The sequence below is a fragment of the Platalea leucorodia genome (assembly GCF_965183815.1).
Source record: "Platalea leucorodia genome assembly, chromosome: W".
In the NCBI taxonomy this organism is placed as follows: Eukaryota; Metazoa; Chordata; class Aves; order Pelecaniformes; family Threskiornithidae; genus Platalea; species Platalea leucorodia.
This window is the reverse complement of record NC_138859.1, coordinates 40,683,252-40,706,076: the sequence shown is the minus strand read 5'-3', so window position 1 is coordinate 40,706,076 and position 22,825 is coordinate 40,683,252. Positions and strand designations below refer to the sequence as shown.

At 40.6% G+C, this 22,825-nt stretch overlaps 1 protein-coding gene across 1 annotated transcript in view; it reads right to left on the bottom strand.

Annotated features, from left to right (window-relative positions):
- Positions 1–401: 401 nt before the first annotated feature.
- LOC309601978 (protein patched homolog 1-like) overlaps positions 402–22,825 on the bottom strand; it is a gene marked incomplete at both ends in the record, with an annotated part of 55,387 nt that continues 32,963 nt past the window's right edge. Inside the window, 4 exons of the mRNA XM_082335240.1 lie at positions 402–923; positions 2,014–2,268; positions 19,758–19,895; positions 21,650–21,741. Coding sequence (XP_082191366.1) covers positions 402–923; positions 2,014–2,268; positions 19,758–19,895; positions 21,650–21,741 — 1,007 coding nt within the window. The remainder of the gene's footprint in view (positions 924–2,013; positions 2,269–19,757; positions 19,896–21,649; positions 21,742–22,825) is intronic.

Sequence of the window (22,825 nt, the reverse complement as noted above, 5' to 3'; positions counted from 1 at the left end):
TAAAGGTCCCTCCCAACCCAAACCGTTCTATGATTCTATGATCTATCAACAGGAAATGCAATCACACAGCTTTGAACGGGCTACATAACACCTCTGCTTCATTTTCCTCTTCTGGTAAACTGGGATCATAATATATACTCACCCACTTTGCAAGGCTCTTGGAGTAGTTTATGTTTGGATCATTGTAACTTCTTAGCACTGGCAAGCACTATCTTATTCAACCTAACTTCTAGTGCAAAATGTACTATATTCATGGTCAGGAGATTCCAGATGATCAGGGACTAAGAAGTAAACCCACCTGAAGGAAAGGTACTTCAGAGAATTCTTATCTTTCCCCTTTGTTCTGATCACAGCATTACCCAAGAAAGGCAAATCTACTGGCTACAGGAGACAGATCTACCTTATTCTGAGTTGTTGCCAGGTATCCTTTCTTCACATTCAACATCTTGCAGTTCTATAACTTCTACTTTAGAATTTCTTCTTTCATACCACACATCAAAAGGCACGTGGGGGTCCTCAAATGGCCCATGGTCAGCTTCATAGTACCCTTTGTAGGACGGAAAGCTCCCTCCCCAAGAGCTGTGGTTGTGCACGACAGGGTGGACAGCAACAGTCACTGAAGCTGTCACAGTAGTGATAGGCTGGCAGTAGGCTGTTCCTGAGGCACTCATGGCACCAAACACCGGGCTTCTCATGTTATGAGAATGAGCCTTGTGGACTAAGCAACCCCTATTGCTAGGTCCTGAATGCCATTCAGCAGAAATTTCAAAAGTGTCCCTGTGAGGGCAGTAAGGAGGTGGTCGCAGCCCTTCCCTTGTTTCCCATTTTGGTTGTCGGCCCTGATGCCGTGCCTGCTGAGTGCCAGCCTCTGGATTCGATTGCAATCTAGGACTCGACTGATACCTTGTCTCTGGCTGAACCACCTGAAAGGGAGACACATGGTTATGCCTCTGACAAAGTAAGGCAAACAAATACTACACTCTTTTCTATTTTATCCCAGGAACATCATTTATAACGGTATTGTCCTGGTTTTAACTCTATAAAGGTAGTGTTCTGGAGTCTTAGAACTGTTGATTTTTCCAGACATTTTTTGTCTGAATTTGTTAAAACCTGGAAAGCATAACTTCAGATAAACACAGGACTACAGCTGAAAATATATGCACTTACTACATACTGCTCCATCTTTTCCAAGGGATGGATAGCAAGCACTTGATCTTAACTGGTTCAACAAGCAGAATTGCAGGCATTTGGAAAAGACTCCACCCAGGGTACATACACAGGATGTTAGTGGGGTAGTTTGTACAGACTGTAGGAATCTGTTTCTGGATTTCTTTAAAAAGCGTGAAGCACAGTGGCCACATCAGTCAATAAACCATGACCAACTTCAAATGTGGCTATGCTTGTACCTATTTTTAGGCCTCTGCTGAACAGAGATCTACATTGCAGCTCAGCATGCAGCATCAAGGGAAGCAGGAGACAGAGCTTTATCACTTTCCTTTGAAATTGCAATTATGCCAACCCAGTAGCAAGATGGAACAGACCCAAGATTTGATACAACCCTGAACTTGTTTTCTGGGCTCTATCAATCTTTCTCCCCAAGTGAGCTGTCCAGAGAAGAGGTATATGAGATGGTGACACACAGGGAGCTCTGTGGAAGAGGTTTGCATCTTTTAAACCTCTCCCCACTTTTTTTCCTGGAGGTCACCCAGAACAGTCATTGAATAGACTGAGAACTCTCTCTTGTGGCTGGTGCTAATATGATATAACAACAATTACACATGCTGAAGACCTCAGCTTTGGTACCATAATTTTACCTCCAACTAGATTCTAAAGGAAAGCCTTCACGTCCTGTCTACAAGTGCTCCAAATTTTGGCACAGTCACAAGGCATAATCAGCCAGAAACATGAAAGAAATATTACAGCCTTCCCACAGAAATATATTTAAATTAAAAAAACCCCAACCAAACAAAAAATATTCTTGCCCTCCCTCCAGTTGATATGTGAGCTACTTACAGTGGATCTTGCAAAGACAGGATTCTCAGTGGCTTCCACTATTACTGGATGGACTGATGCCCCAGAGCCTTGAGTAGCCTCATACTGATGGAGCTCTTCACTGATGCCTGACACTGCAGTTTGAGAGCTGTACTCAGAATCAGAGGAATCTGACCCATTATTTGTGTGCCCGGGTGGCAGTGCAAACCTCACAATGCTGGGGGGTGGCTCAGAAGATGGAGTAGGTAATCTGTTTCGTCCACTGGCTGGAGAAACCTGATAATTACAGTGATAATTATAATTACAAGCATTTGGTATCATTCAATTAGCATTACCCTTATTATTATTAGCAGTTGATAGAAATAATCTTTAGCCAAATACACCTTTCCATGCCATGAGAACCCTAGCACTAGATTTCTGATCAATACCTGTATTACACTGAAAAAATGCATGAAAGAAAAAGAGACATGATCTCCATCTCTGGAGATTTATGCAAATAGGACTATACATATTCCTCTATGTATCATTGTCTCAGCAAGTGCATATATGTACATGAACATGCACACTTATAAATATACAAATAATTCCTGGACTTGCCTCCTCCCTCAGTATAGATTAAGTGTGATTTCATAAATCATCTCAAATGTGTATGTATAATATGGTTCAGTGTCTAGTTGCAAAGAGAGATGGACACACATAATTGCAATATACGCACATACATACATATATATTGTTTGAATAAGGGACAGGCCATGTATACTGTTAGGAATATAAGAAATTATGCACTTTTGTCAAAACTGTTTTATTAATACTGTATTGGGTGTATGTGGCAAGGTTTTGGTAGCAGGAGGGGGGGGTCTTCAGGGGTGGCCTCTGTGGGAAGAGATGAGGGTCTGCCCTGTGCTGGACAGAGCCAATTCCAACCAGCTCCACAACAGCCCCACTGCAGGCCACAGCCGAGCCAATTAGTGAAGCTTTTGGCACCTCTGTGAAAACATATCTAAGAAAGGGCAGAAATCGCCAGACAGAGAGAGGAAAACAGCAGAGGGAACACCAAGGTCGGAGAAGGAAGAGGAGGTGCTCCATGGCACCAGAGCAGATATTCATTGCAGCCTGTGGAAGACCTATGCTGGAGCAGTTATTTTTTTCCTGAAGGACTGTAGCCTGTGGGAGAGCCCACACTGGAGCAGGGGAAAAATGTGAGAGAGGAGAAGCAGCAGAGAGAAACCACTATGTACTGACAGTAATCCCCATCTCCCATCTTCCCCTGTACCATTTGGGTGGGAATAGAGGAGTCTGGAGTGAAGGAGTGAAGTTGGGCATGGGAAAGGGGGGAGGAAAGGTGCAGTTTTAATGTTTGGTTTTGTTTCTCACTACCTGAATCTATTTTAATTGGCAATAAATTAAATTAATTTTTCCCAAGTTGAGTCTGTTTTGCCCGAAACAGTAGTTGGTAAGCAATCTCCCTGTCTTTATCTTGACCCACGAGCTTTTTTATCCCTTGTCCCGCTGAGGAGGGGGAATGAGTGAGCGGCTGAGCGGGCCAAAGTTAACCCACAACAAATATGAAAACCCAAAATAAATACATCTCATTATATTACTAGCACTGTATATGTACCTTGTGTTTGATTTTTATACACATGCGCGCGCACACACACACACATATATATATAAACATGCAGCATAGCATTACTGATTCTACTAATGCATGATAAAGATACCCATACATAACACAATAATTGTGTTAACTGAAGTGTAGGTAATGAATAATCAAATACAAATTTGATAGCTGTGAATCCTTTTTTGCTGGACTTGGGCTTTATATTGTACAGTCCTCAACATCCAGGTGGAGCCTACCACCCACCAAGATCTTTGCTTGAGCCAAAAGGGTAGCACAGGGAGGGATGACTGGACTGGGGGGTGGGGGGGCACCTTTTGGCAAACTTCTGGCCATGGTTATCAGGGTGTGGTCTGTGGACCACCACTGGTGTAATGTTGGTCCACACAGGCCTCCTTGGTGGTCTGATGAGTTAAATATTTTGAGGAAAGCAACAGAGGCAGTAGGGTGGGAAAGGAGAAGGTACGTGTACAAAAGAAACTGTCTTTTGCAAAGTCTTGGGGAAAAGCCTGGTTTTATATTTGCATATGACATTCTGCTTTTAAAAGCTTACCTAATACCTACATTTGTATGTAGCTTGTTGATTGCAGCCTCTAAAACAATACTTATTAAAAAAACATACTTTAAAAGTATTAGAAAGTAGAAGAATATCAAATAAATAACAAACATAACATTTAATAAAGATTTAAATTAAAACTAGAGCAAGAAACTTAAAAATTTTAAAAATCCAAGAGAATTTTAAAAATAAAGAGTTTCTAGAGAAAGGGGGAGAGATAATATTATAATTTCTTCTGTTCACCATTAGTTTTACTGACCTCAGGGTACGGTCCAAAGAGTGAAAGAACAACAGGAAGCAGCACCAATCCATTGAGAACTCCCAAAATGGTTAAGATTGCCAAAACAGCAAAAAAATACCTGAAGTAGGGTTTAAAGGGGTGAGAGGGGGAAGAGAAGAGGCACAAATATTGTTAGAAATAAGGGATTACATACTACTGCTAAATATATTACAAAATACATATACTAAATTAAATCTCAAATACTACTAAAATTGTACTAAATAATTATATCACTTTCTTTATATATAGTTTTTTTGTTTTTTACCCCTTGGATTTATACCCTATACCAGCTACTAGGAAGAAAATTAACTCTATCCCAGCCAAAACCAGGACAGGATTAGAGAATGTACATCACACAACCCAAAGTATTAGCTGATAAAAGAAAGAAAGAAAGAAAATTAAATTTGTTAATTTCCCAGAATCTGGCAGCACATAATGTTATTTATGAATGTGTTACACAAATACAAAAATATGGAATGTGCGGTGACTAGTTGAATGGATTGAAAGCACAAATACAATGAAAAGGTGCCCTCATTAGTGAAAATCCAGCAGAAGCAAACAAATGAAGTGAAGGGTGTAGAAGTTAAACAATTTAGCCTAGAAGGGAAAGAAACCCACTTCTCCCAGCAGCTAATCCAGCGTGAAATACTTCTGCATCTTACAGTGGAATCTCTAATTAAATCTCCAGTGTAAGGTAAGGCTTTCCCCTGCCGTTCATTAATCACAAAGTTCCACCTAGAAATCTGTGAGTTCCAGTTTTACCAAATAGCTCAAATTGCAGCCTTTTTACAACACAGGAACCATCTTTCTGCAAAGAAAATGCTGCCCATTCTATAGTAAGCTTCAGCATTCTACTGAGTAATAGCATTCCACAATAGCAGAATTGCATTGCAAGCTAATCTTTTGTTGGACAATTTAACACCTCTGAATAGTGTTGTTTTGCATCAGCCAATTCAAATATGAAGGCTGAAATACTATGGAAGAAGAGGAAGGTGCACAAGTGTTTCTCCTTTCCCACCACTGAGGGCTAATGTCTGTGATCGATCATGAATACCATGGTAAAACTGTCAGTAAAAGGAAAGCCTTGTTAGTTGGTATTCAGCACAGCTGGAGCTCAGACTAAATTTAAGGCTGCATTATAAATAATGATCTCAAGAACTCATTCTTGGGTAAACTCTGGGAGGAGAAGGGGTAGAGAAAAGAACTGAGGGCAAGTTTGCTACTAATAGCTCTGCTGACATTAGCCGGCAACAAACTTTACTGCCTTCATGTTTCTACATCTTATCAAATATATCAGACTCCTGTAAAACTACAGATATCCTGCTGCTGTGAACATTTTGGAATTCCTGATCTGCATTAGCAAAAATCGGTGAACCAATCTACTCCACTAAGATAAACCACCAGAACGTTATACTGGGACAGAGATCAACAACAGGCATTAAAACATTTGCATCTCATTCATGTAACATTAGGATAAACAAGAAGATTATAGCTCTGACCACTTGGTGTATACAACGTCTGTTAATTTACTTAATATTCCACACTGTTGGACTAATCTATCCCTTTCTGGAAGTTTGGGGTCATCTTCACCCGCTATAACAATGCTCAGGCTCTGATAGTTTATTTTATTTTATTTTGGTTTATTTTATTTTAATTTTATTTTTTTAAACAAGGTGAACTAAAGTCAGATTGTACTAGAAAGCAAGAAACTGATGGGAAAAAAAGTAAAATAAAAGAAGCTGAAAAGTTGAAATGCTCATTTTATGTACTAAGAGAATATCCACTCCAAATTTTGAATGAAGGGCTGCTACAGTCTTCTATTTGCTATGATACAAAAATATGCTTGCCAAATCTTTTGTCTGTTAAGTAGGAAAGTAGCACAGCAAATATACCCCTGTAAATTTAGGCTAAATCTATGAGCAACCTATACGTCAGTGTGTTCCATCCCTTACAAGATCAGGTCCTAAAAGAATAATTCTACCTTATTTCTTCACCACCAATAAAATAAAATAAAATAAAATAAAATAAAATAAAATATACTGACCTGAAAAAAACACAAGTTCTATTTCAGGGCATACAATATCTGTATAGTAATGATTCCCATGTAGGTTTAATGTATTTAGACCTAAGTGTAAATCTCCTACTCCCTGCTTTCTGCAAATCTCTTACATACATAAACAAAAAATCCTGATGAGATTTAGCAATCATTCTCTCAGTTCCTGCCTCTGACATTTTGTTGTTGTTGTTGTCAAATGGATGTCAGCTAAGTCTGATCACCTATCCAGTTTATGTTTACCTAAGCAGTTAAGTCATCTTTCAGAGTATTTTTATTTGGCCCAGTTCTACCTCAGTTCTGGTTTAGGGCTAGGATTTTTTTTTTTGTGTGTGTGTGTGCTGCAGTTTGCCACAAAGAACCTGTGTTACTTCTAAGATTAGCGATTTTGCAGCGCTCCACAGGTGGTTTGGAATGGATTGGGATCTGTTTCATCATTGTACTTCTCAAATTCCCCTCAAAAGAAAAACTTGCTCTCCTCTCATACTTGACGAATTCACATTCTTAATTAAATCTACAAGAAACTGTGCCTGTAGTTCTAAACAGAAGAGCCTTCGGACTTTGCTTTACAAAATTTTAATATGAAGTTCTGTGTTCATACTTGTGGTTCCCTAGCTCCCAAACAGGGCTTTTTTCCTCACCCATTTATAAATTGCTGTAAACCTCATATAAAGATAGCAGGAGAAGGCCCAGAGAGCATCAGTTGCAGTGTAATTGCAGCATGTTCGTAGCTCCATGTGTCCTTTCCAGGCAAATTGTTGTGCATATGAAAAATCTGGAAGACCTATATCTGGAAGGTTAAAGGTAAAATCCAGCTAATATTGGACAATACTAGCTGCTTCAAACTGACTTAATTCCAGAATTAGCAAACTTTGCTAAAGAGGGCCATTTCTGTTTCCTTTCATGCTGGGAGTCAGATTTTCCTGGAACAGATTTGAATAACAGCAATCAAAATACTACTATGTCTAGCATGTGACAAGGAGTTAATAAAACATAGGGGAAACAGGACCATGACGTAAGCGTGCTTGACACGCCATACATAGTAATAAAATGACAGATACACTGAAATGACTAGATATTAAAAGCATACTTATTTTTACTAAAAAAAAAAAGAAGTCAAGACACACAAATGCTTTACCTGACAATAAAATCAAACTCCGATCCTACGAGCATTAACACTCCAAACAGAGTGGACACAGCTCCATCCAACACTGGTGCAAACATATGTTCCAATGCAAGGACAGCCCTACGGTTCTTGTCTCCTACGGCAGTTAAAAATGCCTGTAAAACAATGAAATCCATTTCATTAGAGAGAGACGTACAGCCTTTCAAACAGCCTCTCTCTTAGTATGCAGTTTTTCACCAGTTAATTACTTCAATTTACAGTCCATTAAAATATCTCTATAGCTGGCTAGACTTCAAGACAAGGTCTGATCCTGCAGTCATACCATATAGCTGCTGCTGAAGTCACATGACCAGAGTAAGCATTGATTACAGAGTCAGAGCCATAGTAATAATTTTGGAAACAATGCCTGCCTGCACCAGTAGGCTTTTCATTTTTTTCTTGGTTTGCTCGTTTCCACACGCAAAGAATTCATTTTATGGTAAAAGCACTTCAGGTGTAAAAATTATAGGGCTATTCTTGTCACTCTCATGAGGGCATAGCTTCCATGACTGTCATGGGAAGTTTGCTGTAAAACTAGCCAATACTGATTCGGGTTTTCCTGAATACACTTGGAACAGACCAAGGACTTGCAACTTTTGCTCACTCACACAGTCACATCCACTGTAGCATTTACTAGTGGATCAGGTCTTTCTGTCACTTTACACAGAAGTGTCCACTGATACAGTGCATTTCTCCTCACAGGTCTGAGGATCCACACTATCAGATATTATACACAGTAAGCACTCAACTGATGGAAAGTTGCCAGTGTATTCAACAGGACCAGTATAAAGTAACACTACTAAGTCGTGTGCTGCTTTTTTACATTCCTATTTCACTCAAGATGAATGTGTTTGCAACTTTTTCTACTTCAAACCTGGCAGCACTATACTACGCCCAACTACATAGCATACTAGCTAGCAGCACTATATATGCCCAACTCTGTACCTCATCTACAACATGTAGATGCCGGGTGGTGCTGGCTGTCCCCGCGGCCAGTTCAAACCTTGGGAAGCCACATATAACCAGCCCCTAGGGAGCTCCAGCAACCAGGAGCACCGCAAACAGGGCGTGCAAACAGGGAGCATCATCTGAGAGGAGCAGTGTGGAAGTTTGCGTGGAAGGGCGCGTGAGAAGGGCGGTTGTCAGGCTGCTGCCTGCTCTGCTCACCCGCAGGCTTTGGCTGCGGCCCTGACAGTCACCCCAGCTAGCTGTTGGCTGTGCAAACCTACCCAGCAGCTTGAGGTCTCCAGGGAATTAGAAGGGCTTATTAGGCAGTGCTTTGGGATCGTCGGAAGCATGGTGGCAGAGACCCGGCGAGGTCTGCGCTCTGCAGCAGCCGGGAACCATCTACCTAGCCAGGCTAGCCTGGGACGAGTGGAGGCAGCCACCCAGACAGAGCTTCCTATCAGGGAAGCTGCTGTCCAGGTGGAGGGCTGTAAAGTCTGTACCCCACACTCCTGGGTGGAGGAGGGTGCAAGCTCCACCTGTGCAAGGTGTGCTCTGGTGGAGTCACTCAGGCAGCGGGAGGAGGAAGTCAGCAGGTTACACTGTATTAGGGAGGGGGAACAAGAAATAGATAATTATTCGAGACTTTGCAAGAAGAAATACTAGGGCCCCGTGACACTGACCTCCAAGGACTACCAAAGAGTGTCAACAGCGAACAGACAGCACCTTGGAGAAGGAGGTGCCGTGGTCTCTGGTGACTCGTGGCAACAGGATATCACTTCCCCCCCCCCCCCCCCGTTTCCTTGTATGTACCAACCAGCAACAGATACAAACTCTTGGCAGTGGGTGAAGCCAATGAACAAGACTCACAGGGAGAAACCTCACCAGTTGCACACACTAAAAACTGCAAAAGGAAGCGGCAAGTGCTAGTAGTAGGCCACTCTGCTGAGAGGCACCGAGGCACACCCATCTGCCGGCCTGATATACAGTCAAGGGAAGTTTGCTGCTTGCCAGGAGCCAAGATCCAGGTTGTCACAGAGAGACTGCCACAACTGGTTAAAAGCGCAGACTCCTATCCCCTACTTCTTTTCCATGTGGGCACCAATGACACGGTAAAGCATAACCTGGGAAAGATCAAGCAGGACTTCAGAGCCCTGGGGGCACAAGTGAAGGGGACAGGGAATCAAGTGATCTTCTTCTCTATCTTGCGAGTCAGGGATAGGGGTGTGGGCAGAAGTCGACGCATCATGCAGATTAACACCTGGCTTCGTGGCCGGTGTCGTCGCCAGGGCTTTGGCTTCTATGATCACGGGACGTTCTTCGATGAATACAGCCTATTGGGGAGAGATGGGATCCACCTATCTAGACGAGGAAGGAGAATCTTTGCTGGCAGATTGTCTGACTTAGTGAATCGCGCTTTAAACTAAGGAACTTGGGGGGTGGGGTCCAAAGCCGTGACACTTGTGTACTCACAAGCAACAGGGTGGATGAGCGCACCTACCGGAGTAGTGAGGAATGCCCCCCCCCAACCCTCCAAAAAGGTTCCTCCAAAAAGGTGAGACGGTCGACAGTCCAACTGAAGTGTCGCTATACCAATGCACGCAGCATGGGTAACAAACAGGAGGAGTGGGAAGCCACTGTGCAGCTGGAAAGCTATGATCTGATCGCTATCACTGAAACTTGGTGGGATGAATCACATGATTGGAGCGCTGCAATCGATAGCTATAAACTGTTCAGGAGGGCCAGGCAAGGAAGGGGGGGGGCCCTCTATGTAAAAAAAATGGGTTGATTGCACAAAGCCATCTTTGAAAAACAGCAGTACACAGGTCGAGAGCTTATGGGTGAAAATTAGAGACCAAGCCAACAAAGGAAATCTCGTGGCTGGTGTTTGCTACAGGCCACCTGATCAAGGGGAGGATGTTGATGAAGCGTTTTTGCTTCAACTACAGGAAGCATCACGCTCGCAGGCTCTGATCCTGCTGGGGGACTTCAACCACCCTGACATCCGCTGGAAAAGTGGCACAGCAAGCTGCAAGCAGTCTAGGAGACTCTTGGAGTGCATTGAGGATAACTTCCTAATCCAGGTGATAGAAAGTCCAACCAGAGGAGATGCATTACTGGGCCTGTTGCTCACCAACGCAGAGGAACTTATTGGAGAGGTCAAGATTGGTAGGTAGCCTGGGCTGCAGTGATCATGCCCTGGTGGAATTCATGATCTCGAGGGATATAGGCCAGGCGAAAAGTATAGTCAACACCCTAAACCTTAGCAAAGCGAACTTTCAGTTGTTTCCCTGTGCTCTGATCACTGAATCAGGCTATCTTCTAAAACATCACACAGCAATGACAGTGAAAGTGTAAAATTGCCAGTTACTTCAAGAATTGTCCTTTTTCGAATAAAACTCATCAAAAGAATTTGAAGTCCATAGTGAGGACTAAATCCCTCTGGGAGACGGGCTGAGTGAGAGAGATGGGAAAGCTCCACCTTGCCTAGTGCGGTGTTGCATTGTGGGGTGTCCCCTGCACTTTGGGGATGCGACGCTGTATTTGGAGATCTGCCCAGCAAGCGCCCAGATTGGAGGAGTCCCTGGGCCAAGCACTCTGTTTTGCCAGGGGCAGTTGCAGTGGCTATCACAGATTCATATAGGTCAAAGCTGACTTAACAGGGCATTTAATATGTTCCTGTGAAATAATATTCTGCTGGTTCATCCAAGAATTTGTGCGATTTGAAACTTTAATCATTATCTCTCCTTAGGCTAGCAACAGAAAGTTACAGGATGTAGTGCTGTTCAGAACAGATGGGATAGTTTAGATGTTTGGGGAAGACTAAAGCTGTTTGTTTTCTTGAAAAAAATCCATTAATTTTATGGGGAATGCTTTGAAGGGGAGGAATAAATTGAGGTTTTTACCCCTAAAGCTTTTTGGGGCTTGTGGTTGAAAACCAATTTAATTATTCTAACTCCTTTTTTTTTCCTCATTTGGGGGAAAAAAACAGAAGTGTTAAATCCTTACTTAGCTCTTGGTCCCTATTTTCTTGCTCTGCTTTTCACAGCTTTTCAGTGGCAGACACTAGTTTGACCAAAGCAAGCCATTTTATTTTGGTTGCGGAAATATTTTACACACACGCATGCACATACACACACATATATGTGCAGAATTTTGATGGAATTTTTTTGATGATTCCTGATAAAATCACCTTCTGATTTATAAAACTTCTCTCCAAACATCTCAAAGTGCAAATAAACCTGAATGCATTTATACTCAAAGTCTATGGTAAGTAATAGCATCCTCAGAATAAGGAAATGTTCGGGCTCAGATTTTCCAAGCTGAACAGCAGGCTACTATGAGAATCTTAACTGTGTCCAGTATCAGATACAGCTTTTTTCTCTTTGAAGTGTCCATTGGTTTTGACTGAATTTGTGGCATTCAGAAATCAAGGCATCCACATTTTTTAAATTGGCATCAGGATTTCTTTACGAAGTCATCTATGACTAATGGAAAAAAGAGTCCACGTTGCCTGACTGCTAACTGTAACCACAAGAATCATGAAATGAGCTTAGCTTGATTTGTTTTTTTTTTTCTTGAGCTTTAATGAATGTTTGTATTTTTTTCCTCTGTATTTGTAAAGGGTAATAACTGAAGCAAAGAAGAGGCCAAAGATGGAAAACCGTATTATTTCCAGAACTGCTTGAAGAGAAGAACTGCTCAAAGTTGTGGAAAAGGACATGCTGCATCAGGACAACAATTCAATGTTACTGTAACTTATTGTATTATTTTGTTAAATATTTCTATAAATATTTAAAGATGTACACATATGTAATATACAAAAGAACATCGTAAAGTAGTATAATCCGGAGTCATTTGCCTCCAGTTAATAGAGTGGGGACAATATTGGTTTTGCTCTGTACTTACTGTATATTGATCTCTTTGCCACAAGTAAACTTAATATAGTTCTAAATTTCAGCATAAGTTGCTGCTGCTTAAATATTGTATGATTTACTTGTATAATTCTATGCGAATATTGCTTATGTAATAGGATTTTTTCTGTAAAGGTACATGTTTAAAATATTTTAAATTTGCATATCACAACCCTGTGGTAGTTTGAAATGTTACTGTTAACTTTCAAACACGCTGTGCGTGATAATTTTTTAAAATATGCAGATATGAAGAAAAGCATATTAATCTTGGAGACTTAAATAGGTTTAGCTGTGTGCAGGTTTTGTTTTGCTGTGTATTGATGTGTGCATCTGGAAATGTGCATGTCAGTGTGTGTATGTTCCCAGTGTACCGTAGTTTCTCTTTTACTGTATGGTAACCCTTAATGGGCTTATAAACCCACTGATGCTGGTGTGAGTCTGGCTTTCCCTGTTAGTAGGCACTAGTGAAAACTGCATTGGTGTTTACCAACATGTACCATAGACTACCATCATCAAAGGGCCGAGATAAAATAGAAGACAGGAAGTCAGGGTTTGGTAATGTGGTTCAGTTTCCCACTCTATTAATGACTTGGTACACGTGATTTTGGTCAAGTCACATAACTGCCCTGTGCCTCAGTTTCTCAATCTGTAAAATGGGTATAACTGTACTTACCTACCTCCCAGGATAGTTGCGAGGCTTAATTACTGTTTACAAAAGTATTTTGATATTTTTCATAAACGGTGCCAAGTAAGTGCAAACACTATAACCATTCTTTTTTCATTTCAAAAGGTGCTGGTGGTTACAGAAAGTCAATGAGCATATGCCTTGATTTGATATTGATACTGTTAACTATGAGTGGCATTAGGAGCTAAATAATCTAGTTTTTTGTTGGTAAGCCACAGCTCACCTGTGGCCTTATAACATTCAAAGCAGTATCCTCTGTCACCTTATTTTGATGGCAGGAAAGAAGTTAATAATAAGTGAGAAAAATCAAATGGAAGGATTAAAAAAAAAAAATCTTATATTTTCACTTATTAAATATAAATGACTTTCTGTTGGATCCAGGACTGTAATGAATGACACTTAAAACCTGGTATGTTTTTTTCTCTGTTGTTTTGCTTGTTTTTTCCCACACTGCATTGGCACTTTTAATTAAAACAGCTAAACTGGGATCCCTTTGTGAAACTAATTTAGCTTTTTTTTTTGTTATTTTTAAACTAAAGATGGATTGCTGCAGGTGAAGGGCCTGGAAAAATACTACAATCTCTGTGTTCTGGTTGAAACCAAACCCTAAGAATGGAGAACCTTAATTTAAAATACGAGAACAAAAGTTCTCATTCTCTCTCTCTTTGTCTTTCTCCATCTTTTTTCTGCCCTTCTCCAAGCTGTTTTTTAGAGCAGGTAGATGATCAAATATGTATTCAGAGCCAAACACACACAACCAACATTCGATTTTTAAACACAGTGATGGTGGGGCTTTTCTTTAAATACAGTGCCTGAACAGCAGCTGCAAATTCTTTGATGGGAAGGTGTATTTCTCCAGTGGCTTCAGGGAGTCTATCTTTGCCCACAGACCTTCCCAGCACAGTGAATGGGGATAACTAGGATGCACAAATTTTCATGCCTTTTTTCACTCACTTGAAAACACTTTGATATGAGGCACTTGTTTACAGATCTCCAGTGTGAACACCTGAAGAGACAGTGAGAGCCTGACGTTGTTCCCATTATACATAAGCCACTGTTTCGATGCACGCTAGGGGATAATGTTTTAATTGCCTACTGGTCCAGTTCACTGTCTAACATGAAAACAAGACAAGGGGCCCCAATTTAGTACTATCAGCATAGTGACCTCAGGTCATAAAAACTTTGCAACAAAACTGTATGATACTAATTGGAAGCTACCTTCAACTGCCAAGTGTGTGTCCTCCTGTGTCAGCGGTCAGCAAAGCTCGCACTGACACCACTGGCGCAGCCCACAGGCATGTGCTCCCTTTCTCCCTCCTTTTCCTCTGAGGTGACAAGAGGAGGGAAGGGGGCAAGGAAGAGCTGTGATGTCTCCCATCTGCCCTTGCCCAATTCCTTGTTCTGCATGGTATGTGTGGATGACCTGTCTGCTGCTTCACACTCCAATAGTCACATTGGCAAAGGGAGAACTCAGTGGCTGGCAACATTTATTTTGGTTTGGTTTGGGATTTTTAAAACCTTTTTTTAATTGTGGGTGATATTTATATTTTTGTATCATAAGAATGTTTTCTTACAGTATTTGTCATGCCAGTTTATACCAAGCAAAATGCAGGGATTTTATTTCTATTGGAAGCACGATTACAGATATGTTTTTCCTTTTTAATGTATTTTTATTTGTATAGAGTGCTTACTAATGTTAAATAGGAAAGAGTATATAACACATTAAAGACTCATCATAGCTTTTAGCATAAGGAGTTAAAAGGAAAAAATATTCAAACTGGGTCTCATCACCTGTCTATTTTGGTAGGAGTGGGTTTGTGTCATTTCAGTTACAAAGATAAAATTATGCCATATAATTTATTTACGTGAAAATTTATTTTTGTAGTGTACATAGTAGTCATCAAGTCTTTTGACAGAAGTATATTTTTAAAGATTTTATATGCAATGATGATAGCATTATGTTTTAGAACACTGCTGAAATGTGATTACGGTGCATACTTTTCCTTGAAAACCCCATGGCAGAAAAGAAAGTGTTAAACAGTGTTAAGAGAGAAAGAGAATATGAATATTCATGTAATTCTGGACTGTGTTTTAGTTACCATTTGTGATCTAGTGTGGTTCTTATTTTAAACCTTGAAAGGAAATTGTACAAACTCTCTAAATATTAATGTTCAAACACTGATAGAAATTCTAACATGAATAAAAATATTATAACTTATTGGTTATTTATTTTGTTGTTTATAGAATGGGGTTTTTATGTACTGGTCAACTATGCAGATACAAACATGCAATTATATTGATTTCTATGGAGTAGCAATCATCCTTCAGGGCACATGCTATATTATTGGTAAGTCTGCTACATGCTGTAGTCAAATAGTTGTATCATATGTCAGTTTGCACAGGGATAAAAGAGCTGAACAGAGCTGGCAGCTATTTAAAGACATTTTTCTTAGAGCAGAAGAACTATCAATTCCCATGTGCAAGAAATCAGGCAAGGAAGGCAGGAGACCATCATGGCTGAGTAAGGACCTCGTGGTCAAGCTGAAACACAAGAGGGAAATGCATAGGCAGTGGAAGCGGGGGCACGCATCCTGGGAAGAATATAGGGACGCTGCCCAGATGTGTAGGGATGTGATCAGGAAAGCTAAGGCACAGCTGGAGCTAAATTTGGAAAGGATGTGAAGAAAAATAAGAAGGGCTTCTACAGGTACGTTATTCCGAAAAGGAAGGCAAAATAAATTGTATCCCCCCCTGATAAATAGGACAGAGGAACTGGTGACAACCTACATGGAGAAGGCTGAGGTACTCAACAACTTTTTTGCTTCAGTTTTCAATGGTAATGTCTCTTCCCACATCTCTCGAGTCCCTGAATCTCAAGGCAGGGACTGGGGGAATGAAGTCCCATCCATTGTAGGAGAAGATCAGGATCGAGACCACCTGAAGAACATGAACATACATGAGTCCATGGGGACCCGATGAGATGCATCCCAGGGTCTTGAGGCAATTGGCTGATGTAGTCGCTAAGACACGCTCCATCATATCTGAAAAGTCGTGGCAGTCAGGTGAAGTCCCCAGTGACTGGAAAAAGGGAAACATCACGCCCATTTTTAAAAGGGGTAGAAAGGAAGACCCTGGGAACTACCAACCAGTCAGACTCACCTCTGTGCCCAGTAAAATCATGGAACAGATCCTCCTGGAAGCTATTTCAAAGAATATGGATGACAGGGAGGTGATTCGAGACAGCCAACATGGCTTCACCAAGGGCAAATTGTGCCAGACTGATCTAGTGGCCTTCTACAATGGAGTAACTGCCTTGGTGGATAAGCAAAGAGCAACTGATGTCATCTATCTTGACTTCTGTAAGGCCTTTGACATGGTCCCCCACAACATCCTTGTTGCTAACTTGGAGAGATATGGGTTTGATGGATGGACTGTTCGGTCAATAAGGAATTGGCTGGATGGCCGCGTCCAAAGAGTTACAGTCAATGGCTCAATGTCCAAATGGAGATCAGTAACAAGCGGTGACCCTCAAGGGTCCGTATTGGGACCAGTACTGTTCAATATCTTTATTAATTAATTACACAGATAGTGGGATTGAGTGCACCCTCAGCAAGTTTGCGGATGACGCCAAGCTGAGTGGTGCAGCTGATATGCTTGAGGGAAGGGATGCCATCCAGAGGGGACCTTGACAGGCTTGAGGAGTGGGCCAGTGTGAACCTCATGAAGTTCAACAAGGCCAAGTGCAAGGTCCTGCCCCTGGGTCGGGGCAATCACCAGTATTAATACAGACTGGGGGATGAATGGATTGAGAGCAGCCCTGCTGGAGTCCCCAGCACAAGACAGACATGGACCTGTTTAAGTGGGTCCAGAGGAGTGCCACGAAAATGGTCAGAGGGCTGGAACACCTCTCCTATGAAGAAAGGCTGAGGGTTGTTCAGCCTGGAGAAGAGAAGGCTCCAGGGAGACCTTATTGCGGCCTTTCAATATATAAAGGGGGTTTATAATAAAGATGGAGAGAGACTTTTTACCAGGGCCTGTAATGACAGGACAAGGGGCAACAGTTTTAAACTGAAAGAGGGCAGATTTGGATTGGATATAAGGAATAAATGCTTTACGATGAGGGTGCTGAGACAGTGGAACAGGTTGCCCAGAGAAGTTGTGGATGCCCCATCCCTGGAAGTGTTCAAGGTCAGGTTGGAATGGGCTTTGAGCAACCTGATCTAGTGAAAGATGTCCCTGCCCATGGCAGGGGAGTTGGAACTAGATGATCTTTAAAGGTCCCTCCCAACCCAAACCGTTCTATGATTCTATGATCTATCAACAGGAAATGCAATCACACAGCTTTGAACGGGCTACATAACACCTCTGCTTCATTTTCCTCTTCTGGTAAACTGGGATCATAATATATACTCACCCACTTTGCAAGGCTCTTGGAGTAGTTTATGTTTGGATCATTGTAACTTCTTAGCACTGGCAAGCACTATCTTATTCAACCTAACTTCTAGTGCAAAATGTACTATATTCATGGTCAGGAGATTCCAGATGATCAGGGACTAAGAAGTAAACCCACCTGAAGGAAAGGTACTTCAGAGAATTCTTATCTTTCCCCTTTGTTCTGATCACAGCATTACCCAAGAAAGGCAAATCTACTGGCTACAGGAGACAGATCTACCTTATTCTGAGTTGTTGCCAGGTATCCTTTCTTCACATTCAACATCTTGCAGTTCTATAACTTCTACTTTAGAATTTCTTCTTTCATACCACACATCAAAAGGCACGTGGGGGTCCTCAAATGGCCCATGGTCAGCTTCATAGTACCCTTTGTAGGACGGAAAGCTCCCTCCCCAAGAGCTGTGGTTGTGCACGACAGGGTGGACAGCAACAGTCACTGAAGCTGTCACAGTAGTGATAGGCTGGTCCTGAGGCACTCATGGCACCAAACACCGGGCTTCTCATGTTATGAGACTAGATTCCTATGATTCTATGATTTTGTGTTCCCAATATTTGGCTATATCTCCAGTGTTCTAGGATCCCCTTTAGTTCCCAGCTCCTTTTCACTGTCAACAGATCCTCTCAATAGTCTACCAGTCCTCTTGTTGATTCTAAAAGGTCTGTTAAATCCCCATCCAATTTCTCTCCTTCTCTTGCCCCATTTTCCAGCCCCTTCCTTTCATTTTTTTTGATTGCTATGGTACCAATAAAGAAGAGATTACAGTAGGCTACAATCTTTTTCCTGAGATTATATTATATTTACCAGACCCACCCATTCTTTCTTTTTAATACATTGTTTCAAATCCATGAAGACAATGACATTCTTAAAATAACATTCTTCTAAAAAATGGATTAGAATAGTCTTATACAAAAATGATTTATGCTGAGTGCGTGAAGAGACCTTTCCGTATGTAATGCTGAGAGTTCTGAGATCTAACACTGCTAAGAACAGGTAAATGGAAAATATTTTAAAACTTGGGTAGCTTTTCATTTGTAGTATATAAACATTTAAATTCTGAAATTCCCCAATTTCTAAGAAAATATCTAAGAACTCAACTTATTATCAAAATTGCTTAATCGGCAGAAAATAGAAATCAGGCCTTTGTCTAAGCTTATCCTTAGCATTGCATAGATCAGCACTGCCACTGTCAAATGTGAACACAGAGAAATAGCCCTTTACTCCAGTCTTGGTCACCAAATAAAGCATGATGAGTTTTGCATAACGAGCATCCACAACTGCTCCCTTGCAAGAGAACTGTCATTTCTCTGCACTTCTGTACATCAGGTTGATTAAGTTGGATGATTAGGTGCTCTCTAGATTTGGACACCTAACTGTGAAAATGTTGAAAATGTTGAAAATGTTTATATAAAACATTCATACATTTTTTTCCCCTCTGCTTCTCTTTATTACATTGGAAAACTATTTCCCTATAGATTGCACGTTTGAGCCATTAATACCTGATGGGTTTTGAGAGGAAGGTGGAGATTCTCCACATGAAGAATTAACATCATTCAAATTTTAGTGGTCCAGAGAGATTAAATGACATATTATATGATTTTGAATATCTCCCTTCAAAGGTTTCTTTACTGCAAGATACAGAATCTACATACAAGAGGGCATAAACAGCTACATAGCACTGAGAGTCAACAACAGCGAGGCTGCAGATAATGAGTGGGAGAGTGTGGCCTAAAATAATGAATATTAAGAGCTCTGCTTTGTCTATGTATTTGTATGGCTCACACAACTAGATACCATGTTTACCCATGATCTTAATCACAGTCTTCAAAAAGCATTATTAAATATTAAATACTAAAATACTGTTATGTATTCCCTCTTATCTTCTAGGAGACTGACTCAATAGTTAGGAACTAATTCATCAGATCAGATGTACTCTACCATGACAATCCAAATGGCACACAAAACTTTGTGTGAGGTTTATGACTGATACTCTTCTGAGAGTCATGTCACTGACTCAGGAGTCTAAGTAAGGATTTGGAATCATAACAGTCACCATTTTATTTTACAATATTTTGAAAATGCTTTCTGCTTTTACATACCAAAGCAATATGAACAGTGAATTCCACACCAATGCCAACAGAAGCAACCAGGATAACCACAGGCACTGCACTCAGCTTTATTCCAATTAGACCCATCATGCCAAACAGCTCCACAGTCATCAGAGCCAGCACCACCACCTAGATGATTTCAAACAGCCATTAGTAACTTCTTATACTCTAGACAAATGAAGAGGAAGGATATTTCAAAACAACATGGGGACTATAAAATATATCCCTCAGATCAGTCCTTCTCTTATCCCCATAGACAAGCCATTTTTCCTTGTTTCATTGTGCTCAGTGGCAATGACCCTCTGAAGAGTCAGTTTAAATTATTATCCCAAGAACCAGTTAACAGATCAAGCATCACTTTTCTATTGGTAACAATTTATCAATATGTGATTTGAAAAATAATTTTTTTCTTCCTTCTCATGGATATCCACTGGAAGATAAATTTTCTCTTTTTCACCTGTTTCTCTGACAATCCTTCTAGAAAAACTAACTTCCAAATAACTGCATTGGAATTCTTTCTGTAGTACTCCAAATGTAAGCGAGGAGGACTCCAGAGTAGGTTTAAAGCCCAGAAGAAAGTGAATGTCATAATTAGCTGATGAGTCTCAGGTTACAAAGGGCCTTTGAGCTTTAAAGATACTTGGAGGGATTGACATGGACAACGCAAATAGTTAAATCTAAGGGAAAGCTTTTGTTTTTCTTTCATCTACCTTGTAAAAAATAATAAGGGAGGGGAGGAAATCTGTGGAATCGACTTCAAAGTTTCTAAAGCCAAGCAGGGAAAAAAGAGACAAACTTATAAAAGCAATGGCGGACTCTGAAAATAAACCATCTTTCCAAGGGAAAAAAGTATGCACTATAATAAATAAGCTAATAAATCAAGAAAAAAAATGAATCAAGAAAAAATGAATCAAGAAAAATAGCATAAATTGCTTGATTAAGTGCTATGAAAAATATTCTAGACTAAACATTTACCTTTTAACATACTTGCCATATAAACATATATTACAAAAACTAGTAACTGTTTTACACTTTTCTACCTCTGGCATTTTATAAACCATACAACAGTTTATGGAATTTAAACATAGGAGCATCATCATCCAGTTAACTTGAATGTTTACTATGAGGCTTATGGTGCCTTGCAGAAAGCATGGAGGAGTATTCTCTTCAATTTATAGTTTTTTAACTCTTTCTCCTCAATAGCCCAGTTGTTACACTCTCAGTGTGTACTGTACAACCTAAACATTTCAGTCTTTCCAGAAAGACTGCATTCAGAAATCAGTGGGCAAATTTACAGGCAAGTTAGTCACAAGCAACTGCCTTAAAAAATAACATTGTCTGATAAAAGGGAGGAAGGAAAAACTAAATAGAAATAACTTTAATATTTAATAACATTCTTAATTTTCCTCTGTGTCTTTATTTCTCATGTTAATGTGCATCTGAACAAGGGCAAAAGTTCACATATCCTTATAAGAAACCTTTAAAGCTGCAAAAAGGTGGCCAAAGGATTAAGGTTATTAAGGTTTGTACCTTTAGCATGAACTCTACCCCCCTCAAGTTGAATAAATACATAATGAATGATCCAATATACATACTTCATTAGAGGCCCAGACATAAACAAAACCTTCCTGACTACAGCAAGAGCTATGCTGAAAGGAATTTGACTTCAACAAAGACCCTTATAATAAACTTACAATGATGCCAGACGTCCAAGGGTTCAGGAGGAAGAGGGCACACACCAGAAACGTGCAAGCCAAAACCACACTAATGGATAAGAGGAGCCAGTGACGAAGCCCAATATACTGCTCCCAAAATAGAAATGGGTAACCATTTGGGTAGCTGGCAATCCCCAGGCCGGCATAGTTATTACAGATAGCTCTCACTTTCTTGATAGCTTCCACAAAGTCAGAAGTTTCACGCAATCCATTGAGGTAGAAAGGAAACTGAGCATATTCTATGGGCTCAGCTGCTGGAACTAGGAAAAGGATAGCAATGTTTTAATGTGTTTGGGAAGAAGGAGATACATAGAGAGCATGATTAACAAGACACTTGTTCTCTATAGCAAAATGTTTAAAAGTGTTGAATATAAATTTTGCATCTTTGGAACAACTGACACTTTAAAAACTCTAAATACAGGAGATTACTATATTTGGGATGAACACAGCCTATATCAAGTCCCCAAACAATTCTATATAATTTAACAACTACAGGTATATTTCAATATATGCATTTCATAGAATCATAGAATCATTAAGGTTGGAAAAGACCCTTAAGATCATCGAGTCCAACCATTAACCTATCACTGCCACATCCACCACTAAACCATGTCCTCAAGCACTACGTCTACCCGTCTTTTAAATACCTCCAGGGATGGAGACTCAACCACTTCCCTGGGCAGCCTGTTCCAATGCCTGACTACCCTTTCGGTGAAGAAGTTTTTCCTAATATCCAACCTAAACTTCCCCTGGCACAGCTTGAGGCCATTTCCTCTCACCCTTAACCTTCACCAGCCTTTTATTGAATACCTGCCCCAGGGTTTGGATACACTGAAGCACAGCTAGCTTGTTACCCAAGCACACTCTTGAAAAAGAGCGCCAGTCCTCCCCCACGTCCTCTCCCATTCCCCACTGGTGTCCAACTAGCAATCCTCCCAATAAATTCAAAGCTGAAGCAAAGCAAGGCGAACCGGCATTACTGCTCAGGATGCAAAACAGTGAACAGCACAGAGTGGGAGGGACAGAAGGAGAACACCCACTCACACAAACTGCTCCCCTAAATAGTTCTTGTACCATATCGGTGTTGGTAGCTTATACATATGAGCTAACTTGATAAAATTTCCTTACATATTAAAAATTGAGGATAAATACGATGTAATCTCAGTGATGAAATTCAGGGATTTCATGCAATCTCCAGGTTTCTCTCACATATGGAACTATAAGGTGACATTAAAAAGCAATGCTTATTATAAGTTTTTAGAGCTTTGCTAGAAACTGTTATAAAACTCATTTTTCAACATCATAAAACCCTTCGGTGGTGCCAGATTACACTAGATTCCACAA